The sequence below is a fragment of the Oncorhynchus mykiss genome, chromosome 5, assembly GCF_057628025.1.
Source record: "Oncorhynchus mykiss isolate SJ-2025 chromosome 5, ASM5762802v1, whole genome shotgun sequence".
Lineage (NCBI taxonomy): Eukaryota > Metazoa > Chordata > Actinopteri > Salmoniformes > Salmonidae > Oncorhynchus > Oncorhynchus mykiss.
In genome coordinates this window covers 12,169,652-12,192,640 of record NC_143026.1, presented here as the reverse complement: position 1 = coordinate 12,192,640, position 22,989 = coordinate 12,169,652, and the positions used below count along the sequence as shown (strand labels likewise).

General features: G+C 41.6%; 1 protein-coding gene across 1 annotated transcript; it reads left to right on the top strand.

Annotated features, from left to right (window-relative positions):
* The first annotated feature begins 633 nt into the window (after positions 1–633).
* On the top strand, positions 634–22,989 carry marchf3 (membrane associated ring-CH-type finger 3). The gene is given in 5 exon segments (NM_001246354.2): positions 634–758; positions 14,385–14,697; positions 17,102–17,306; positions 20,783–20,992; positions 22,085–22,989. Coding segments are annotated over 4 exon segments (831 nt in total). The 5' UTR covers positions 634–758; positions 14,385–14,440; the 3' UTR covers positions 22,244–22,989.

Genomic DNA, 22,989 nt, shown 5'->3' with positions numbered 1-22,989 from the left:
GACTCAAATTATGTCAATTAGCCTATCAGAAGCTTCTAAAGCCATGACATAATTTTTTTAATATTTTCCAAGCTGTTTAAATGCACAGTCAACTTAGTGTATGTAAACTTCTGACCCACTGGAATTGTCATACAGTGAATTATAAGTGAAATAATCTGTCTGTAAACAATTGTTGGAAAAATTACTTGTGTCATGCACAAGGTAGATATCCTAACCGACTTGCCAAAACTATAGTTTGTTATTAACTAGAAATGTGTGGTGGCTGAAAAACGAGTTTTAATGACCTAAGTGTATGTAAACTTCCGACTTCAGCTGTAGGCAATTTTTTATTTGACTGAAATAAATATAGGCCTATCATTTTCTTACGTGAAATGCATGCGTATGGTGATGATTATCTTTTGTCAATACATTTTAAATATCAAAAAGACAGCCGTCTTACATTGGATGAATAATTTCCAAGTACCGGTAATGGATTTGAAAGTGAAAGTTCCTGGATAGACCACCAGGATGCGCCACGGTACCCGAGATCATCATTCCGCCGAGGACCCTCCCATTGGTGGCAAGTTTTGTTACTGCAATAATCTGATTGGATGGGGGAGACCGTTATTGTATGTCTGACTGGCTAGACGGCTTGATTTACCAGCTGACCGGGGTGGAAGTTGGCGTGGATCACTGACATTAAACCAAACGATTATTTGATCATCCTGCGTCGCAGTGTGTATAATCATAATTTGAAGATTTGGGATCTCACAATGAAGGTATGTATAGTTTAGATATTAGTAAGTACAAATGGTAAAATGTAAGGTGTGGCACATGAGTTAACAAAATTAACATTTCGTTTTGTGTCTGGCTCAATACACCCACACACCCTGCTGTCAAAACAATGCAATGGGGTTCACCATGCATAAAGCTAATGTTAGTTACAGTGTTACAATCTAACAGTGTTTTGACAACAGAGCGTTTTGGATACGTGTACTGTGTATGTTATTACTTGTCTTTATGAACAATGGCAATAGTCACCGTGAAAGCGTGTGATTTTTGTACATGGTCTGATAAATTGCGAGGCTACTTTCATTTATCTAACATGTACAGTGCATTCAATTTTCTGAAAACGGTATCTGCTCTTTGAGTCTTCTTGGCAGCTCTCTCTTTGGGACTTGCCTGTGATAATCCCAAAAATGCTGTCATGAGACCGAGGGCGCATTTGCTCCAGAACGTTAGTTAATTAGTCAGAGCATTTCTCGTACAGTTGTCATTGCGTTCAGCTGTTGCATTATTGTTGACTCGTGTAGGCTTCTTCAATTGGACAGCCAAGCCAATGATGATATACAGACTGAAAAACATGACAATATTATATTTTTAATAAAAAATAAATACATATTTTATTTTAAACTTTAACACACTCTTTTAAAGTGTGTCTATTACAGCAAAACGTTCAAATGACCCTTTTCAATTTCACGTTGAGTGCACAGACCGCACACACACTAGATAGTTAGCTACAAGTAACTGCCAAAATAAAGGAAACACCAACTTGGTGTTAATACGGCGTTGGGCCAACACAAGCCAGAACAGCTGTCTGGAATTCTATTGGAGGGATGCGACACCATTGTTCCACCATAAATTCCATAATTTGGTGTTTTGTTGTTGATGGTGGTGGAAAGTGCTGTCTCAGAGCCGCCACTCTAGAATCTCCCATAAGTGTTCAATTAGGCTGAGATCTTTTAACTGAGACATCAGCATATGGTTTTCATGCTCATAAAACCATTCAGTGACCACTCGTGCCCTGTGGATGGGGGCATTGTCATCCTGTGGGGGGCTTAGCCATGGTAGCCAAAGTAATAGTCTGCCCAGCATTTTTATACATGACCCTAAGCATTATGGTATGTTATTGCTTAATTAACGCAAGAACCACACCTGTGTGGAAGCACCTGCTTTCAATATACTTTGTATCTATCCCTCATTTACTCAAAAGTTTCCATTATTTTGGCAGCTACCTGTATATCATAACTAATACTGAAGTTTCTACTGGAGTTATTAAGAGACGCACATATGTCTGTGTCTATCTGGTTATTCATCACGCAATAGATAGGTGATCTTTTGTCGAGAGGGTCAAACAATATGGTCATTGGTCCGTGCCATAAGGGCACTAGACTGAAAGATTCATTATGTTTCACAGAAAACGTATGCAACATGGTGCTGCTTTAAGGAATCCAGTCCCTGCGGTGTGTCATGAGTGTACTTTGGCCCTTTAAAAAAAAGGCATTGTTTGGCATTGCTTTGTTTACAGTTGTTCAGCTTATCATGTCATCAAAATACTCCCGAACATACAACACACAGAAAATATGTTCATTTATACAGCATTTCTAACTAAATATGAATTTGTGGTTATGAACGTCTGATTGTAGAGGCCAATTTAATCTCTTGCTGGAAAGTATAGAATAAAAAAAATAGCTTGAACGGTTTTGGTGAAATGCTAATTTGGCTGTGTAATACCAATATTCACATTGCACTGTGCTGTATGTGGAGAGTTTATCATTACTAATGATCTCTGTGGTGTATCATTTGGATTAAAATGTGAATTACACTAAAGGTTAGACTAGAACTTGTGTGAAACACATGGTGAACGGATATCGTTGTGGCTATAAAAATGTTAGATGGATTAATACTATTCTGTTGTCTGCCTGAGCCTCATAGACAACAATGATGCAAAGCATCCTGGGGGATCACAACAACAGAAGTTGTCATGTAACAGAGAACAGTCAGGTTCTAATAGGCTGGGGTGTAAAATAAAGGCTGATATTATATGCCTTTCCTATGTTTGGAAGACTATATAGTAACAACGAGGAAATAAGATGTCAAAGAGAATGTTAGATTGAGGCAAGGGGTCACTCACAGACAGTGCGGAGGTCAATTGTAATCAAATTCATTTAGTCAACAAAAATTATATTTTTCCTTAATGGAAAAAAAGGAATTTCAGTTAACTTCCTGAATTGACCGACTAGCAATGGCATTGACACCAACCATGCTCACAGAACACAGCCCCAGGGAGCAAACAAGTAGATTTACAGTGCAGTATGTGGAAGGACGGCATAGTGTTATAGTGTCCTACAATGTGTGTACTGTGAAAATATCTATTGATCAGTGCTGTGGCTACCAGGTCTCACAATCCACTGTTGTAGCAGGCATTGTGCCAATTCTCAATGGCTGTCCGCCATCATGAAAAGGGAAAAGTACCCATCTGAAGTGGAGACTGTGCAGAGGACAATCACTCCCAAGGTTTCTCTGAAGTGTCAGTTTCCTTAGTGTGTTTTATAGCTATTGTACATCTGTACGTGCCTTGGTAAGATGGAGGGATAAAATAGTGAAGAATAGTGAAGAATTGGATATGGCTCTATTTCCCAGATGCACCAAAATAGTATTCTCAGTGTGTGTTTGAATTTACGTGTGTGGGTGTGTTAAATAGATAGATAGTAGTAGTAGTAGTTATTTGAATCTATCTAAATGGGCACCCTGCCAGCACAAGGCCAATGTTGTTTTTTACCCCTGAAAACATCTGTACAGCGGTTTTGGTCAAGTAGTATCTCTAGTTTTCCATTGGATTTAACTGATCATTCAAAATCCCTATTTCGCCAAAGAGCTTGTTGCTATGCAATGGGATAGCTTGTCACTCCTCTGATTGGCCCAGAAGAGTAAACAAATCATGACATGTTGATGTTGTTTATCTCAGACTTGATCTACTACTTGACAGCTGGCACACAGCCAAACTAATCCCCTGCAGTTTCACATTAAACTGACAATGACGCGCAATACAAGTTATTATTACATTAAGTAATTCTGTGGTGATACAGTAATATCCTCTGATTGACAGGGGTAATCCCTCCGAGTTAAAGGCACTAGCCCCTATGGGCTGAATCCATATCCGCGTTGGTTTCCCCTCCCCTTGTCTGTTCAGAGCCACGACAGTTCGACGCCTTCTATTAATTGCACAAAGCACAGTGACATCACAGGCAGTTAGAAAAAAAAACACAGACAATCAGGCCTTCATGCCAATGACATGTATGTCAACTCATAGATTATGTGTCAGCCAGGGCCTAAACACAGATAATGTTCTAGTAACAGATGACATTCATATTCTGACTATCTCTGAAACCCATTTAGATAATACCTTAGATGATACAGTAGTAGCAATACACGGTTATAACATTTACAGAAAATACAGAAATGCCAGTGGTGGAGGTGTAGCTGTTTTATATTCAGAACCACATTCCTGTAAAGATTAGAGAGGATCTCATGTTAAATACTGTTGAAGTAATATGACTACAGGTTCATCTGCCTCACCTAAAGACCATTCTGGTGGGAAGCTGCTATAAAGTGATAACAGTCAGTATATGTATTTGATATCAACAGAGAGGTATATTTTCTGGGTGATTTAAATATTGACTGGCTTTCATCAAGTTGCCCAATCAAAAAAAAAAATTTTTTTAACTGTAACCAGTGCCTGCAACCTGGTTCAGGTTGTCAGTCAACCTACCAGGGTAGTTACAAACAGCACAGGAATAAAATCATCAACACGTATTGATCACATCTTTACTAAGGCTGCAGAAATGTGCTTGAAAGCAGTATCCAGATCCATCGGATGTAGTGATCACAATATAGTAGCCATATCTAGGAAAACCAAAGTTCCAAAGGCTGGGTCTAATATAATGTAGAAGAGGTCATACAATAAGTTTTGTGGTGATTCCTATGTTGATGTAAATAATATTTGTTGGTCCGTGGTGTGTAATGAGGAGCAAAAAGACGCTGCACTTGACACATTTATTCAATTCCTTATTCCAGTTACTGATAAGCACGCACCCATTAAGAACATGACTATAAAAACGGTTAAATCCCTGTGGATTGGTGAGGAATTAAAAAATTGTATGGTTGAGAGTGATGAGGAATGGTAAATAAGTCTGGCTGCACAACCAATTGGCAAACATATTGCAAATTGAGAAGTCATGTGACTAAACTAAATAAAAAATAAACTACACTATGTAACAAAGATAAATGACATAAAGAATGATAGTAAAGCTTTGGAGCACCTTCAATGACATTTTGGGGAAAAATGCAAACTTTGAATCATATGGCTCATTCATCACAAAATTGACTGATATCGCCAACTACTTTAATGATCATTCATTAGCAAACTTAGGCATGACATGCCAGCAACAAACACTGACACTACACATCCAAGTATATCTGACCAGATTATGAAAGACAAGCATTGTAATTTTGAGTTATGTAAAGTGAGTATGGAAGAGGTGAAGCAATTATTGTTGTCTATCAACAATGACAAGCCACTGGGGTCTGACAGCTTGGATGGAAAATTACTGAGGATAATAGCGGACAATATCGCCACTCCTATTTGACATATTTTCAATTTAAGCCTACTAGAAAATGTGTGTGGCCCCAGGCCTGGAGAGAAGCAAAAGTAATTCCACCACCTAAGAATATTAATGCCCCCTTTACTGTCTCAAATAGCCGACCAATCAGCCTGTTAACAACCCTTAGTAAACTTTTAGAAAAAATTGTGTTTGACCAGATACAATGCTATTTTTACAGTAAACAAATTGACAACAGACTTTCAGCACTCTTATATGGAAGGACATTCAACAAGCACAGCACTTACACAAATGACTGATGATTGGCTGAGAGAAATTGATGATAACAGCCCCCATAATCTTTTTTTGTTAGACTTCAGTGCGGCTTTTGACATTATCGATCATAGTCTGCTGCTGGAAAAACATGTGTTATGGCTTTACACAACATATCTATATTGTAGATAGAGTTACCTGTCTAACAGAACACAGAGGGTGTTCTTTAATGGAAGCCTCTCCAACATAATCTAGGTCGAATTAGGAATTCCCCAAGGCAGCAATCTAGGCCCCTTACTTTTTTCAATCTTTATGAAAACGACATGCCATTGGCTTTGAGTAAAGCCATTGTGTCTATGTATGCAGAGGACTCAACACTATACACGTCAGCTACTACAGCGACTGCAACACTTAACAAAGAGCTGCAGTTTGTTTCAGAATGGGTGGCAAGGAATAAGTTGGTCCTCAATATTTCTAAAACTAAATACGTTGTATTTGGGACAAATCATTCACTAAACCTCAACTATCAACTAAATCTTGTAATAAATAATGTGGAAATTGAGCAAGAAACCCTGGATTGTAAACTGTCATGGTCAAAACATATTGGGGAGAAGTCTGTCCATAATAAAGTGTGACTCTAACAGCACTAACAAAAATTATATTCCACATCAAGTAACTGATGTAAGCAGTAAAATTTTGATTTTAAAAAACAGGGAGTAATACACCTTATGGAACAGCGGAGACTGCGAAGCAACACAAACTGGCATCCACACAATTACATGTTTTATTTAACTAGGCAAGTCAGTTAAGAACAAATTCTTATTTACAATGACGGCCTACCCCGGCCAAACCCAGACAACAATGGGCCAATTGTGCGCCGGCTTATGGGGTTCCCAATCACGGCTGGTTGTCGAACCAGGGTCTGTCTTGACCCCTCTATCACTGAGATGCAGTGTCTTAGACAGCCGCGCCACTCGGAAGCCCACACTATACACACACGTACACATGGATTTTGTATTGTAGAGATGTGGTAGTGGAGTAGTCTGTTGTGAATGTATTGTAATGTTTCTAAAATTGTATAAGGCAGTTGCTGCCTTGGTAGGAACTAATGGGGATCCATAATAAATGCAAATACAGATACTACACAGCAGCCATGCCACTCTAGATACAGTGGTTTTGCTCATGTTGTGGTAAGATATAGGATGCCAATTCTTGTTTTAGGAGGTTAGCTAGGCCACAGTTTAAGCCATACTTTGAGCAGTTCTGTACTAAACGCTAGCCCTGTCTAGCCCTTTCCCACTATAACCGAAGAGATATACTGTAGCCTATTTATACATGTGGGATTTCTGTTGAGAAGTTGGAGTTAAAAGGGCATCTGAAAAACAAAAGGGCAGATTTTTTGCTCTAATTTGTGCCCCGGGGCAGCATGTCATGCAAAAGGCAGCATGGAGTCCTTTTCCTGCCATGCCACAATGGTCGGTTGGCAGCACACGCAGAGCTGGGTGGGCACTGTCCCTGGCACACACAGTCAAAGCCCCTTTGTACTCAGTCCCACATTGGCTATTTATATCCATTAACTTCCTTATTGCGGTAGATTAACCATAAACGAGTCGCTATGGGGTTTTATCTCTGAAAAGTATGCAGCTATGTTATGGTCAAACACTAGTTGAAGAGGAATGCTGTAGTATAGTTGTGTGGGAACAGTAGATAATTGTGCCGGCCTAGAGTCAGTGGATGCTCACAGGCATTTGAAATAGGATATTCTCAATAAGAAATGAGTTAAATGCTCGAAAACGCAAAAATGTTAACCATGTGTGTAGAGATGTTTGGAAAATGAATTTGTCTGCTGGCACGCTGTTGAAAGGTGTGAGTAAAACTAAAAAGCTAAATTGTGTTTAAAACAAACAGGCTATACAAGAGTTGGAAGTTCTCATGTGTGTGGTTTGGCACTGGCCAATGCATGTCCACTGTCTTTGAAACAATTATTTTTGGTCTAATGTGAAAAGCCTTTGTGGTGCGTTTCACTTGGCTGAGTGAAAATGAATAAACAAATGGAAAAAAGAGCCTCCTACACATCTCTTGAGGTCTAAAAAAATGACCACCACCTACGGAAACCACCTTAATACATTGTGTTTGGCATCAGTACACTATAGCAGTTATTGTTTTAAACCTTTTACTACCAAAACCAGAAAGGTGTTTAAATGCAGTTTTCACAGACAGTATTATTAGGGGGGGGGGGGGGGTCATGAAAGCTTAGGGAGAACCCAGAAGTGCAGTCTTTTGCAGAGCTAGTTCTCACCAAACTGGCTCACTTCCTATGTGCCCCTTCCTCTAGCTGTTTAAATTAACCACACTTTGTCCCAAAGGACACTGAGAAGGGAAGGAAGAGGAGGGGGGGGTGGGTCTACGACTCTGCGTCCTTAAGGATGGAATTAAGACTGGCTAGAGGTTACCGGCTGTGGTCAGCGGGGTGGTGGAAAGCAGTCTGTCAAACAAGCTATATTTAAGTCTCTCTGGTCCCTTTCCCACAGTGCTAGAGCTCAGAAAATGTGAGAGGGGGAGAGACCTCAAGTTGAAGCCAAACAGCATGGCTAGCTAGCGTGGAATGCTATCGTGCTATCCTATCCTCTACTCAGTTTACTGTTTCAGTTGGGGGCTGATTCACAAGTACTCTAACTGTGTGATTTGGGTCAGGCCTAGATGGCTTAGAATGCCATCGTGCTACACTATACTCTGTTTCAGTTGAGGACTGATTCACAAGTACTGTAACTCACAAACCCCCTATCTGAGACATCTACTGCAGCCCTCATCCTCCACATACAACACCCGTTCTGCCAGTCACATTCTGTTAAAGGTCTCCAAAGCACACACATCCCTGGGTAGCTCCTCTTTTCAGTTCGCTGCCGCTAGCAACTGGAACAAGCTGCAACAAACACTCAAACTGGACAGTTTTATCTCAATCTCTTCATTCAAAGACTCAATCATGGACACTCTTACTGACAGTTCTGGCTGCTTTGAGTGTTGTTTTGTTGTCTCTACCTTCTTTCCTTTTGTGCTGTTGTCTGTGCTCAATAATGTTTGTACCGTGTTTAGTGCTGCTACCATGTTGTGTTGCTACCATGTTGTTGTCATGTTGTGTTGCTACCACGCTGTGTTGTTGTCTTAGGTCTCTCTTTATATAGTGTTGTGTTGTCTCTCTTGCAGTGATGTGTGTTTTGTCCTATATTTATATTTTATAAAAATATATATATTTTTAATCCCAGCCACTGTCCCCGCAGGAGGCCTTTTGGTAGGTCGTCATTGTAAATAAGAATTTGTTGTTAACTGACTTGCCTAGTTAAATAAAGGTTACATAAAAAATGTAATAAACGGTGATTGGGGTCAGGACTAGCTAGCTTAGAATGCTATCGTGCTACACTATACTCTGTTTCAGTTGAGAGCTGATTCACATGTAGCCCACTGAATGATTTGTTTTTGGGGAGGGCTGAGGAAATCTGCATGGAATAAAGCCATTGTTTATCCATTGTGATGGCAAAATTTGGGAATTCCTAGTTACACAACATTTTACTGGAAGAATTCAAGCCAATCCGATAACTGTGAGTCACAATTTGATAAAAGCACAGTCTTTCCTCTCTGTCCTTTATCTTATAAGGATCGGCGACTAGAAAGACCAAACACAGGGTAAATTTAGCCGATACATTGTTGCTGCAGAGAGATTGACCTCTGAAAGATGGGGAACCGAGTTAATAGGCCTTTGCACAATGGTTCCTCAATAAAAGGCACACCACAGTGTTATGACGCACTTTAACTATGTTATTGGTCAAACCTAAAAACAATATTAACAATAGAGATCTATTCTATTGATATGGACATGACACTGTTTCATTGAATAAGTAACATTTAACTTGAAGGTGTTGGATATTGGTTGTCACCAACTCTGTAACAACGTATACACTTAGACTACTGTTTCTTACAACTGAGGGACTTGACTGACCAAGGGCCTAGACAAAACAGTGTGAAACAATCTACAACCCAACAAAACGTTATACACTTGACCATAAGTCACATTCTTTCATTGTTAAATACTTCACCCTGTCAAGGCTTGATCTACCCTGGTTGAAGCAGACTGACGTGAGCGTTCAGTTCAGTTTAACCAGGCTAGGCTTGACCACAGCTTGTGAGTAAATCACTGATGAGAGTTAAGTGCCTGGTCCGAAGGCTTCGGCAGCAGAAGTGGCTGCCAACTGTTACACACAGAGCCACAGCTGTGACTTGAATGCAGGACAGGAGTGGTATCCTGTCCACTGAACAGCTTATCATTTGATGGCGCTCTCGTCCACTGGAACCAGCCCAAAGCTCCTTTAACACACTGTAACACATACTGTAGCACACTGACAAGTAATTTAATGGGAGATAGAGACAGCAACACTATGCCATAGTGGGATTGACTGGGAAAGGCTTACAGTATAACCTCGTTTATCACTTTATCTCATCGTTCCAGAGCCTCCAAATATTGTAGTGAATAGGGAGGATAGCCGATATGAACCGAAAGACCTCGACACACTAGACTCTGGGCCTCTTCGCAGGGTGACATGCAGGCCTGGAGTGGCTTATTCTGTGGGCTGCAACTTGTAAAAAACATAGCAGGAACATAGCTCTTTATTCTAGTTGAGAGAGGGGCATGTATGTTCTACACAATACATGTTCTACAACATTCTGTAACATTGAATGCTCCTGAATAAGCCTATGACTATGTCCCAGTATCCACACTATGCATAAGGCCTATGACTATGTCCCAGTATCCACACTATGTATAAGGCCCATGACTGTTCCCAGTATCCACACTATGTATAAGGCCCATGACTGTTCCCAGTATCCATGCTATGTATAAGCCCCATGACTGTTCCCAGTATCCACACTATGTATAAGGCCCATGACTGTTCCCAGTATCCACACTATGTATGAGGCCCATGACTGTTCCCAGTATCCACACTATGTATAAGCCCCATGACTGTTCCCAGTATCCACACTATGTATAAGCCCCATGACTGTTCCCAGTATCCACACTATGTATAAGCCCCATGACTGTTCCCAGTATCCACACTATGTATAAGCCCCATGACTGTTCCCAGTATCCACACTATGTATAAGCCCCATGACTGTTCCCAGTATCCACACTATGTATGAGGCCCATGACTGTTCCCAGTATCCACACTATGTATAAGCACCATGACTGTTCCCATACCCACACTAGAACACTACTTAGAATGAACCAATGTATTTGCCATGCATTCTAATGCTAGTCTGTGTGTTAGTGTGGATACTGGCACAAAGCCAGTGTCTCCATAGGATTAAGTAGAGTAGGTGAGTGAGTGAGGGTCTAGGAGGCAGTAAGGGATAAATTAAACTTCAGAGGAATCTCCACCTCGCTTATCAACGACACTCAGGCTTATCTAGGCACAGCAGTGCTTTCACTGTGTGACTAGGTCCTATTGACTGACAAGAATTGCATTTCATGCTCTTGTTTTTGAAGACTTAGTCCAGTCAGATTCAAAGCTGTCATCGCACTAAGCGAGTTAGCATGGTCTAATATTTAGAAGTTAGCTTAGCTATGTCAGTTAATTTTAAACTGTGATGTCCACACCCAGTGCTTAACAGTTCTCTGAGTTGTTATTTGCAGTATTTCGAAACATACAGCATGTCGACATGGGTCATCATTCACAATTTATAGGATATTCTCACATGCAGATGTCCTTAACGTTCACTGTGTATCACTGTCCTTGTCTAACTTTATTCTGGTGTACAGGTTTAAGGCAGGAGAGTCCATTTTTTAAAAACCACCTTTTCTAATGCACTTTGACGGTCTTTCCCAAAAGCATGACTCATAATATGTTTACATCCTTTTCTCCACCATGGGCACTTGAGTCAAATAGTTTTACATTGAGTGACTGATTTACAAAGAATGATAAAAATTATAGAAAGAACCATGAGTAAAGTGTTCCTGAAAGTCGACCAACAATGATTAATGTTCCTGTTTTGGAGGTCTGACTAGTCATTACTGGAGGTCTGACTAGTCATTAGTCTCCTGCTACGGTCATAGTTAGTCTCTTGCCTCAATTGGTCAAACCTTGTGACATGGTTGGAGATCACAGGTTCTCACAGGGGAAACATTCTGTTGCTGCACCGTGGCTTTGAAATGTAGTTTATGGCATTAACGAGAGCTGCTGTAGTCCACCCTGGCATGGGTTGCCTCGCTCCTATGCCCCGACGATGAGGTCAACAACAACATGTGAGGTCACCCAGTGCCAAACCACAACTTTTCAAAGCACATTGGTCCTGACCTGGAAAATGGCTACCCAAAAAGGTGGAGTGAGGGGCACACCGGGGTGGAGCAAGTTACCATTCAAGGTGTGTGTGTGTGCAAAACAAATCAGTCAATGAAGTTTTGTTTTCTGCATTTGCAACCTTAGTTGCAGGTTTGCAACTTAGGCTTATTTAAAGTACATCTCACAACCACTATCTCCACACCCACTTAAAGCATCTATAAGGGTCTACAGTAGGCCTATGTTTCCATGGTTTGTCTGCACACCAGGTTGCATGAATGACGCAACAGGAAGTGGTTTGACATTATTCACTGACAGTTGAATACGCAACACCACCCACAGAGTGCCAAGGAGGCTCTGCTTCCTCTGTATCCAAACACAATGTGAAACAACTGTGTTCTTGCCCTTCCCTTTCGAATGTCTGTACCAAATACTATTCTAAATCATTTAAAATACTTTAGCTGTTCTTGATTGAACTTGCCTAGCACAATGGAACCAATGGAAAAGTCCAGAAAGTGAAAACCCCAGCCACTTGACACTTCAGGCATGCTAAAGCAAACGCTCAAAGTATTTGAAAGATTTCAAATAGTATTTGAACCCAGGTCTCGTCCCTACCACTTCTCCACCATTTATATTTTTACATCAGCTCACAAACGGTTGCGTTGTGTAATCTGATAGGCATTGTGAAGAATTTAAAAAGTCACTATCCTGTTGTCTCACTGGTCCTAGTCAGGAAGAGTTCATTGGCATGGTTGAACGTACAATACTGAAAGCTCTATCTGTATCCAATAGCATGTCATTCACATTTCTTTGTACTGTAATAGGGAGTGCCAGAATTATAGTGCGTGGTTCCAGGGCAAAAGATCATTATCTGAAAGTCCTCTGTGGACGCGTTAACAACGTGTCTAGTAATATTACGTCTTCTCTAAAGCTCTTTAGCGAAAACTCTCGGGGAAAATCAGCTGAAGGGCTCTACTGTCTCAGCTGTATACGGATATAAAGATGCCATTGTTTATCGTTCGCTGCTAGTTTACAGTTAAAACCCTTGTGTTATTTACGTGTCTTGTTTAATGTTGATTAATTGCTATGCTGGCATACGGATGCATTTCAATAGGGTTCGGTTGCATGCTTAGGTAGCTTTAAATGTTTACAATTAAAATCTTTGTGTTTATAATGTGTCTTGTTTAATGTCGGTTAATTTACATGCTATCATATGGATGTGTTTAGTGTGGTTACGTTGTATGCTTAGTTAGCTACAAATATGGTGAGTTATATTTAATAATTGTTCAACCAACCACATCTTTAGCCTGCAACACTGGGTATTGTTGTCAGTGTGGCCTTCCTCCAATCTGCTGCGTTGACAGAATGTTTACCTGAACACCAGACATATGACCTCAGCCGCATTGATGCAAATTAGTTTTGTGTTGACATCATTGTTTAGTTGTGTTGTCGCAGCCACCCTCTCTGTCTGTTTTCACTTTCCCTAGTTGTTCGGTGCGGTCTGGAATAGCTGAACTAGGACACGGTTAATGCCGGCGCACTGAATAGACAGACATCTGTGTTTAGTCTGTTGCAGTTGGAATGTGATCGCTGTCTGTTCGCATGTTCATTTTTGTGGTAAATATCAACACAAGCTAGAGGGATTTGTACATTTTTAAGCGAGTAAGCATTAAGAGAAAACATTGACAGATCCCAAACATCTATCTCTCAATGCAGTCAATCAAAAACGTAGAATATATTAAGACACTGCCTTTTGTTTATTTTGAGTGTGGTATGTTATGTTAGTGTTACTCTGTTTGGAGTAGCAAAGAAACTTAATTCTTCTTCTGTATAGTTTATCTATCCTCTGTCACAGGGAAGCAAGGAGATCTATACAGGTTAGTAAAGCCTCCGTCATTTGAGAGTGGTTTTATACTAATAACCTATATAGATCTCCAGCACCTCAAGAGAGATGACCTTTAGTATAATTCTAACAGAAACATGGTAGGGAGGCCCTGCATATTACAGTAGGTCAAACATTGACTGGCATGTCTAACAATATTGATGTAACACAGGAAATGGAAAGGATTCTACTTGACTATGGACTATAGTTGACTGAATGTTCTCAGGTGAACTTTACTAATTTCCTATCTTTGTAATTACTACACCACAAAATATAGCTTTTAACAAAGGCAGATAGGCCTATTCAGCAAATCACATTTTTTATTGGTCACACACATATTTAGCACATGTTATTGCGGGTGTAGCGAAATGCTGGTGTAGTGGCAGATTCAAAGCATTGAGTCTGACCTTCAAGATTTCACACCAAAAGAAGATACTGTATTCAATCCCATTGTGCCACCTGTATGTATGACGCATCAACACACACACTTTATGATGCTTGAAACCCTTGTCAATATCACTGTATCTCTCCCTTCCTCTACTCCAGACAGATGATGCTCAGTAACCAAGCCAGACGCCAATGAAAGATAACCGTCTGCTGCCATGACGACCAGTCGCTGCACTCTGTTGCCGGAGGTGCTGCCAGAGCGTTCTGACTCTGCCCACACAGGGAGTTGCTTGAGCGACAGGGACTTTGATCCAATGGGTAGCCTGGACTACCCGACAGAGCCTGACCTCCCAGGAAAAGCAATGGAAGAGCAGAACAGTCCGGCCAATGGAGAGCCGCAGTACTACATGCAAGTGTCTGCCAAGGATGGGCAGCTGCTGTCACCTATCGTGGGAGCGTACGCCAAACAGAGGTATGGACCTGCCAAACATGGATGGAATAGAGTTTTGTACGAGTGTGGAGGGGAGGGGTTGGTGGGGGTCAGAGGTAAAGTGAAGCTAGTTTTAAATATATACCCAAATATAACCAAACACAATTTCTGAATGGTAACAAATCAAGTGCCTCTCAAAAGGATTTCCCCCCTCTATCTGTCTGGGAAGTCCTTCTTGTTCTCTGTGCAGTGAAAGAGGACTATATAGATCCTATAGATGAGTAACTATGGCTTCAGACAGCTACATAACTTACATACCAATCACACTAACTGGCCCTGTGGGGTAAATGTCTGTACATTTGAAACACAACAAATGTCCTGTTCTGGCCGGATGGTGCAGAGTCTAAATTTAGCACCTTGATTAGCATGTACGCCTGACGGGACTCTGTCACTCACACACACTATGGGAGACAAAGGGGGGCTTTAGCGGCAACAGCTGCAGTCATGCAGACTGGGTCACAACTGTTAGCCCCCCCAAAGCCCTCTTAATAATCAGCCTGTGGCATAGAGCTAGATAGCATAGGGTAGCTTAGCTTAGAGATAGATAGCATAGGGTAGCTTAGCTTAGAGATAGATAGCATAGGGTAGCTTAGCTTAGAGATAGATAGCATAGTAGCAAAGCGGTAGCTAGCATAGATTGGCATACAGTAGAGCTGGTAGCATACATTATAGAATTGGGATCAACTTAATTTGCTACCTATTACAGAATAAATATTACAGAATAAATGTCCATGGTAGCTACAATCTACAATGTATTATTTAATAAATACTGATTGAAGAGTATGTGCTATCCGAGTCCAAGGTCTACTTGTGCCGTCTTTCCAACTCTATGTCTGACCATTGGCAAGATAACACAAACAGATCTGGGACCAGGTTATAAATATGTCTTTTTGTCATATATGTCTAATATAAACTAAATCAACAAACATTATCGCCATAGATGTTTATTAGTTGTTTTCGTATCCAGTGACGTTGTCGTCATGTTTGTTCTGTTGATGATCAACATGAAAAATAATTTCCAGATTAGGTTTAAAGGCATTTATTACTTCAAACTGACAACGAGTTTTTTTGTTCTAGCAAAATCTTATTATTAATTAATTTGTCTGACAAAATGATGTTCATTCTGTTGTGTTAGTTATTGGCAGCGACGAGTGTTTATGTTCAAGGGGAGGTTTGTTGAGTGAGGGGCTCATTCATTCCGTCAAAGACATCAGCTTAGTTTCCTGATGAAATCAAGGCGATCTACAACCCAACATAATCATCATCCAGATTAGAGGATTAGATGCCATATAGGAGATTGGTGAATCATAGATTACAGTCCATATAGTAAATGAAAGTAATAATCCTCCTTGCATATGTTGTTTTAATCCAGAAAATGTTTGATTTGAGTCTGTAATCTAAGAGATGTACTGTATGTATGCATAGTACAGAGACAGAATAGACAGGGTATTCTAACAATGTGTGACAGCGTCAAATTACACCAACTCCCTCCCAGGGTTTTGTTATTTAACCAGCTAGTTTTCTATCCACTGAAATATTGACCTGATATTTTTGAAAACCTCTAGTCAGTGAATTGTGATGTCCAATATTAGTTGTTATTGTTCTCAGAAAGGGAGGGAAGAGATACTTAGTTGTTATTGTTCTCAGAAAAGGGGAAGGGAAAGGTGGATACCTAGTCAGTTGTCTAACTGAATGCCTTCAACTGAAATGTGTCTTCCGCATTTAACCTAATCTCTGAATCAGAGAGGTGCGGGGGCTGCCTTAATCGACATCCATGTCTTCAGTGCCCAGGGAACAGTGGGTTAACTGCCTTGCTCAGGGGCAGAAAGACAGATTTGTACCTTGTCAGCTTGGGGATTCAATCCAGCAACCTTCCGGTTACTGGCACAATGCTCTAACCACTAGGCTACCTGCCCAGATACTTAGTCAGATGTTATTGTTCTCAGAAAGGGGGAAGTAGGATCCCTAGTCAGTTGTTATTATTCTCAGAAAGGGGGAAGTAGGATCCCTAGTCAGCTGTTATTGTTCTCAGGAAGGGGGAAGTAGGATCCCTAGTCAGCTGTTATTGTTCTCAGGAAGGGGGAAGGGGAATACCTAGTCAGTTGCACAACTGAATGCATTCAGCTGTGTCTTCTGCATTTAACCCAACCCCTCTAAATCAGAGAGGTGCGGGGTGCTGCCTTAATCGACGTCCACATCATCAGTGCACGGGGAGCAGTTGTGTTGGGGGTTAATTTCCTTGCTCAGGGGTGGAACGGCACATTTTTCCACCTGCGGTCCCAAGCTTCGAGGGGAACAGAAAACACCAGCCTGTGAAAACATCAGCGTATCTAAAGACAATTTCTTTCTGTTCCTCTTTTCCTCACCTCGTTCCATATCGCCGAAGCCCTCTGCCTGAGCGGCCCATGTGTCGGATCTGTCATGACGGAGGGGGTCAGGAGGAGCTGCTCTCCCCCTGTGAGTGTGCAGGGACCCTGGGTACCATCCACCGGAGCTGCCTGGAGCACTGGCTCTCTGCCTCTGGCACCAGCGCCTGTGAGCTCTGCCACTACCAGTTCACTGTACAGAGGAAGAACCGGCCACTGATGGAGGTACAGTATACAGACGCAGAAATACACACACAAAATGCAGCATGTAAATAAACCATTGTCATAATCACATGCTACCCATACACATACGGTGCATGGCCCTTCTCGCTGTGCATGGCCCTTCTGTCCCCATCTGTCCACATAATCCCAACAAACACATATATGTTTGACCGCGCTGAGCTTAAAACCAGGCCTTGGGCCTGTCCTGTTTTTCCATGTTATTTTCATGTTACATCAAAACAACATGCCAAAGGATTTTCTCGGCTCTTGCTATCTTTTAGGAAGAACACAGTCTAGTAAATCTGTCATTTATAGTTAGTTATAAGCTGTGGTGTGTGTGTGTGTTGTGAAGTTTGGTCTATATGCACAGATGGAATATGAAGTGAAGGGGGTTGAAGACACTTTGGGCTTCTGGTAAACATTCCATGACACTTCACACACCCCACTTCCTCTACATTCTCAGCAGGTACACTAGTTGTCAACCAATCCTCCATGTTACTGTGGGTTATATCATCACACTGATGTTACTGTGTGTCTTATTAGCAATGTGACAGTTAAAAGTCTTTCAGGGGTGAGTTTCCCAAAAGCTCTTAAATCGCAAAATCAATCAATCAATCAAATTTATTTTATATAGCCCTTCGTACATCAGCTGATATCTCAAAGTGCTGTACAGAAACCCAGCCTAAAACCCCAAACAGCAAGCAATGCAGGTGAAGAAGCACGGTGGCTAGGAAAAACTCCCTAGAAAGGCCAAAACCTAGGAAGAAACCTAGAGAGGAACCAGGCTATGTGGGGTGGCCAGTCCTCTTCTGGCTGTGCCGGGTGGAGATTATAACAAAACATGGTCAAGATGTTCAAATGTTCATAAATGACCAGCATGGTCGAATAATAATAAGGCAGAATAGTTGAAACTGGAGCAGCAGCACAGTCAGGTGGACTGGGGACAGCAAGGAGTCATCATGTCAGGTATTCCTGGGGCATGGTCCTAGGGCTCAGGTCCTCCGAGAGAGAGAAAGAAAGAGAGAATTAGAGAGAGCATATGTGGGATGGCCAGTCCTCTTCTGGCTGTGCCGGGTGGAGATTATAACAGAACATGGCCAAGATGTTCAAATGTTCATAAATGATCAGCATGGTCGAATAATAATAAGGCAGAACAGTTGAAACTGGAGCAGCAGCACAGCCAGGTGGACTGGGGACAGCAAGGAGTCATCATGTCAGGTAGTCCTGGGGCATGGTCCTAGGGCTCAGGTCCTCCGAGAGAGAGAAAGAGAGAAGGAGAGAATTAGAGAACGCACACTTAGATTCACACAGGACACCGAATAGGACAGGAGAAGTACTCCAGATATAACAAACTGACCCTAGCCCCCCGACACATAAACTACTGCAGCATAAATACTGGAGGCTGAGACAGGAGGGGTCAGGAGACACTGTGGCCCACTCCGAGGACACCCCCGGACAGGGCCAAACAGGAAGGATATAACCCCACCCACTTTGCCAAAGCACAGCCCCCACACCACTAGAGGGATATCTTAAAAATAAATAATTGTCAACACATAGCAAAAACACCTAGTCATCTGTCGTCTGTAAATTAATACTGCAAGTGAATGAATAAATCAACTCCAAATGAGTTTTGGTTCTCGTGGTAATAAGTAAGCTCACTGCTAATATCGGTTGTATTTATGAATTTCTTTACCCCTCATTTCCCCTTTTATTTTAAGAAGATTTCACCCCATATTTTTGTGGAATGAATTCGACCACAATAATAATGTGTGTGTGTGTTAGTGTCCTCGTCTCCACAATAACCTCTAGCTAACATGTTATTACCCCCTAGCATCAGGACACTGCCTCCATATATAATAGGATAGCGGTGGTGCAAAGTGGTTGCTTGGTGGCAATTACACCCGTACCATGCATACCATGGTAGCATTTCTCATCAGACCTGGGTTCAACAACTATTCCAAAACGTTCAAATACTTTGATCGTTTTCTTAAACCTGTCTGGTGTGCGGAATTGGTGGGATTTGCGATTTTGGGACAGTTCTATTGGTTCCACTGTGCTTGGTGAGCTCAATCAAGCACAGCTGAAGTAACTGAAAAGATTTAAAATCGTACTTGAACCCAGGTCTGATTCCTCATGAATATAATATCTCATCTATATATCGTGCGCGTATAAAGAGAGCTTTGTTCCATGAGGTTTTGAGGATGCTCCAGGATTTTTATTTTATATTCTTGGAGCCATAGACTTTTAATATTGACAAACCACAGACATTGTGGGTTGGTTTGCGATTGAATTTCTCGTTATGTTCAGGAGAAGTCTACTTTCCAAATATTTGAAGAATGGGCTTTAGTTAAAGATGAACTCTGGAACTTTTGTATAATTTCATCCAGTAGTTTTGAAAATGATGCTCACGAGCCAAAAGTGTTCCCTGGTTTTTGTGTACTATGTCATCAAATTGTGCAATATGTTGTCTATTTCGTATGATATGTTACGTCCTGAAAATCATACAAATGTTGAACTATAGGTTACCAATTTGTTGTGCTTTAGATCCTGGAGTGCATCTTTAATATACTGAAACCAAAGATATTGTTGGGTAGTTGGCAATCCAAGCTAGCTGTCTATCAACGCGCATGTTGCTTTGGAATAGAGGTTGTATGAGGGATAAAATGACATAGCTAAATCAGCAAGGCATCATTTGGTTGGCTCTAGCTCAACCTAGCCCAGTCCCCGAAGACCTGACTGGCATCCTGTTTTAGAGTAAATCCAGTTACACTCTCTTATCTCTCAACATATTGCTATCAAACTCAGTTAGCAATTTTCTGCTAGCAATACACTGTTCCTGTTAGCTGGAAGACCATAAAACAATATACTGGTGTTAGCTGAGCAAATATAGAATTTACTGTAAAAAAAACTCGAGAACCCAAGGGTGGTTATACTACAGTACATACCTGGTTTGAGGAATTAGCGAGGTAACTTTGGTCAATTGAGTTCAACTCGGGATAACCAATACCAAGAGAGTGGCTCATATTTTAGCCAGGTACATTTCTATGGCAATGAATCCTCCTGGGTAGGCTAACTCCATTTATCCTGAATTAAGTGTTGAGTCGCGAGCTGAGGAACAATTAAATCAGATTCCCTCCCTCTCGCAAAGATTGCGTCATCACCCCCTTCATTTGAGAAAGACAAGTGACAAAATATTTTATTAATCAATCAATCAAATGCTTTTTTGGTGTGTTAAAAAATAGCAATGTTAAAATACCTATCACATTACACATTTAGTGTCGATGCACGCGCATCATTTTCATGACGTTGTCAGCCAACCCGTCTATAAATACTTCAACAAGCCTATTTCACAACATAGCCTGTTGAACTTTATTTAATTTTGATTTCGGCACAAATGAAAATGTGGCATTGACTCGTCCATTGATTGATGTTTCGGTTGTCAGCAAACGTGACATTTTCTCTCCTCTCTCCGTCTCTAGTGGGTGCGTAACCCGGGCCTGCGCCAGGAAAAACGGACGCTGTTCGGCGACATGGTGTGCTTCCTGCTCATCACGCCTCTGGCCACAATCTCCGGGTGGCTGTGTCTGCGGGGGGCCGTGGACCACCTGCACTTTTCCAGCCGCCTGGAGGCCGTGGGCCTCATCGCCCTCACCGTGGCCCTCTTCACCATCTACCTCTTCTGGACCCTGGTGAGTGGTGGAGGGTGACAGCCAGTACATCTCAGCAGAGGTCAGACTGATTTTGGGCGTTTCTTGTCCATTTTGCGCAAATTCGTTCCGGTTTTCCCATGGATGTGTCTGTGACGCAAAACCCTTGCACAGATACATCGCATTATTCACAAATGCCTCATAAGGAGTACACATACAAGCCATTTGACTGGTAAAAAACAATCTAACAAGTATAAACATTAGTTGACTCTCTGGATCCTCCATTCCTATTGTGTATACTGTAGGATCCTCTTTTCAGGGTGCTATGCAGGAAATAGGAATGCAACCCTGGGAATTTAGCACTTTTAGTCAGCTACTTGGTTTACTTATGGTAAAAGATGCCGTTAGGCACAGATCTAGGATCAGCTTACCCTGTCCCAATTCTAGACAATACTCAACACAAAACCAACATCAGACCAGTGTCTAGTGCAGGGATGGGGAACTTTGATGGGGGTGAGGATCACAAAAAATCTGAACTCATCATGAGGGGCTGCAGTTGCTTGTGGGTCTTCGTACCCCCCAGATAGCTGGCTGCTAGACTAATTTACCAATCTGAAAGTTAGCTGACATTGGCTAATTGAGTGACTATCAGTGACTGACAAAATAAACTGCTGATGCACAACCAAATTTCACCTTGTGTATTGTACTATTCTAACTTGGTAAGTTGAGACTGCATTTTAAATGGATTGATCAGAGGGCCTTCAAAAGGGGCGGTCGCATGCAGCCTGCCAGCTGTCCATCTCTGGTCTAGGGGCTTTAAAAAAAAAGTTTTTTAAACATTTAACCATTATTTAACTAGTCAAGTCAGTTAAGAACAAATTCTTATTTACAATGACAGCCTACAAGGGAACAGTAGGTTAACTACCTTGTTCAGGGGCAGAATGACAGATTTTTACCTTGTCAGCTCGGGAATTAGATTCAACAACCTTTCAGTTACTGGCCCAACGCCCTAACCAGTAGGCCATCTGCCACCCCAACATCTTCCTCTTCCACTTGTTTGGGCTTGCATAATGCATTACAGTAATGGGCTCAGTATATACAGTATTTAAACCTGAATTTGCCTCTCTACCACAGGTGTCGCTCAGGTATCACTGTCGGCTGTACAACGAATGGCGGCAGACCAATCAGAGGGTGGTGCTTCTCCTCCCCAGGTCACATGGTGAGCCGTCTGCTCCGCCCTCTTCACGAGGCCCATCTCGTGAAAAATGGCCATCCAAAGAGACTATTGTCTGAGCAGCCCTTTCTTCAAAAGCCATGAAGTAAAAACACTGAGGAAGAATGGGGATAGTTCCATAGGCGCCAGAACAGTATTTGCTTCTGGTGCCCTCCAGTGCTGAACTTTGAATTGCCCACACGAGTGTGGAATTGCCACCAAATGTCATTAATGGGCACCTAGGAATGGTTTAAACACACATTTACTAAGGCGGTAGAGTTACTGTACAACAGAGACCTTCTCTTCGGGGAAGCATCCATTTTGGACTCAAAATGCAGCATTACATCCCACCACTGCCACCAATATGTCATACAGGGATGGACATTTGGTGATATAGAAGTGGTGGAGTGCGTAGTTGGTCATGAAGCATTTGGACTAAAGGACAGCCAGGAAAAGTTTGCCACTGTGACCATATGCTGTGATTGGTGATTCCTGTGAAGTGCAGAAAACATTGTCTGGTTCATATAACATACCAACATAAACTTGTGTATAGTATTACTATATTAGTCACATTCTACCAATCAACAAGTCAAAGCCCAGAGTGTAAATAAGTACTTCAACTACTTCAGTATTTTACATAGTATTAAACTCTTACCTTTACATGTATGGGTCTCTGTGCCTCAAACCAAGGTCATGTTCATTATGCACCAGAGAACTTACTGAAACAGTGGGGGACTACACTCATTTTTCATTCTGTTTCAAAAGTATTTAAAACGTTTCACTACGGTGTGCCCTGCTGAACACGATCCAACTTAAGACAGGCTTT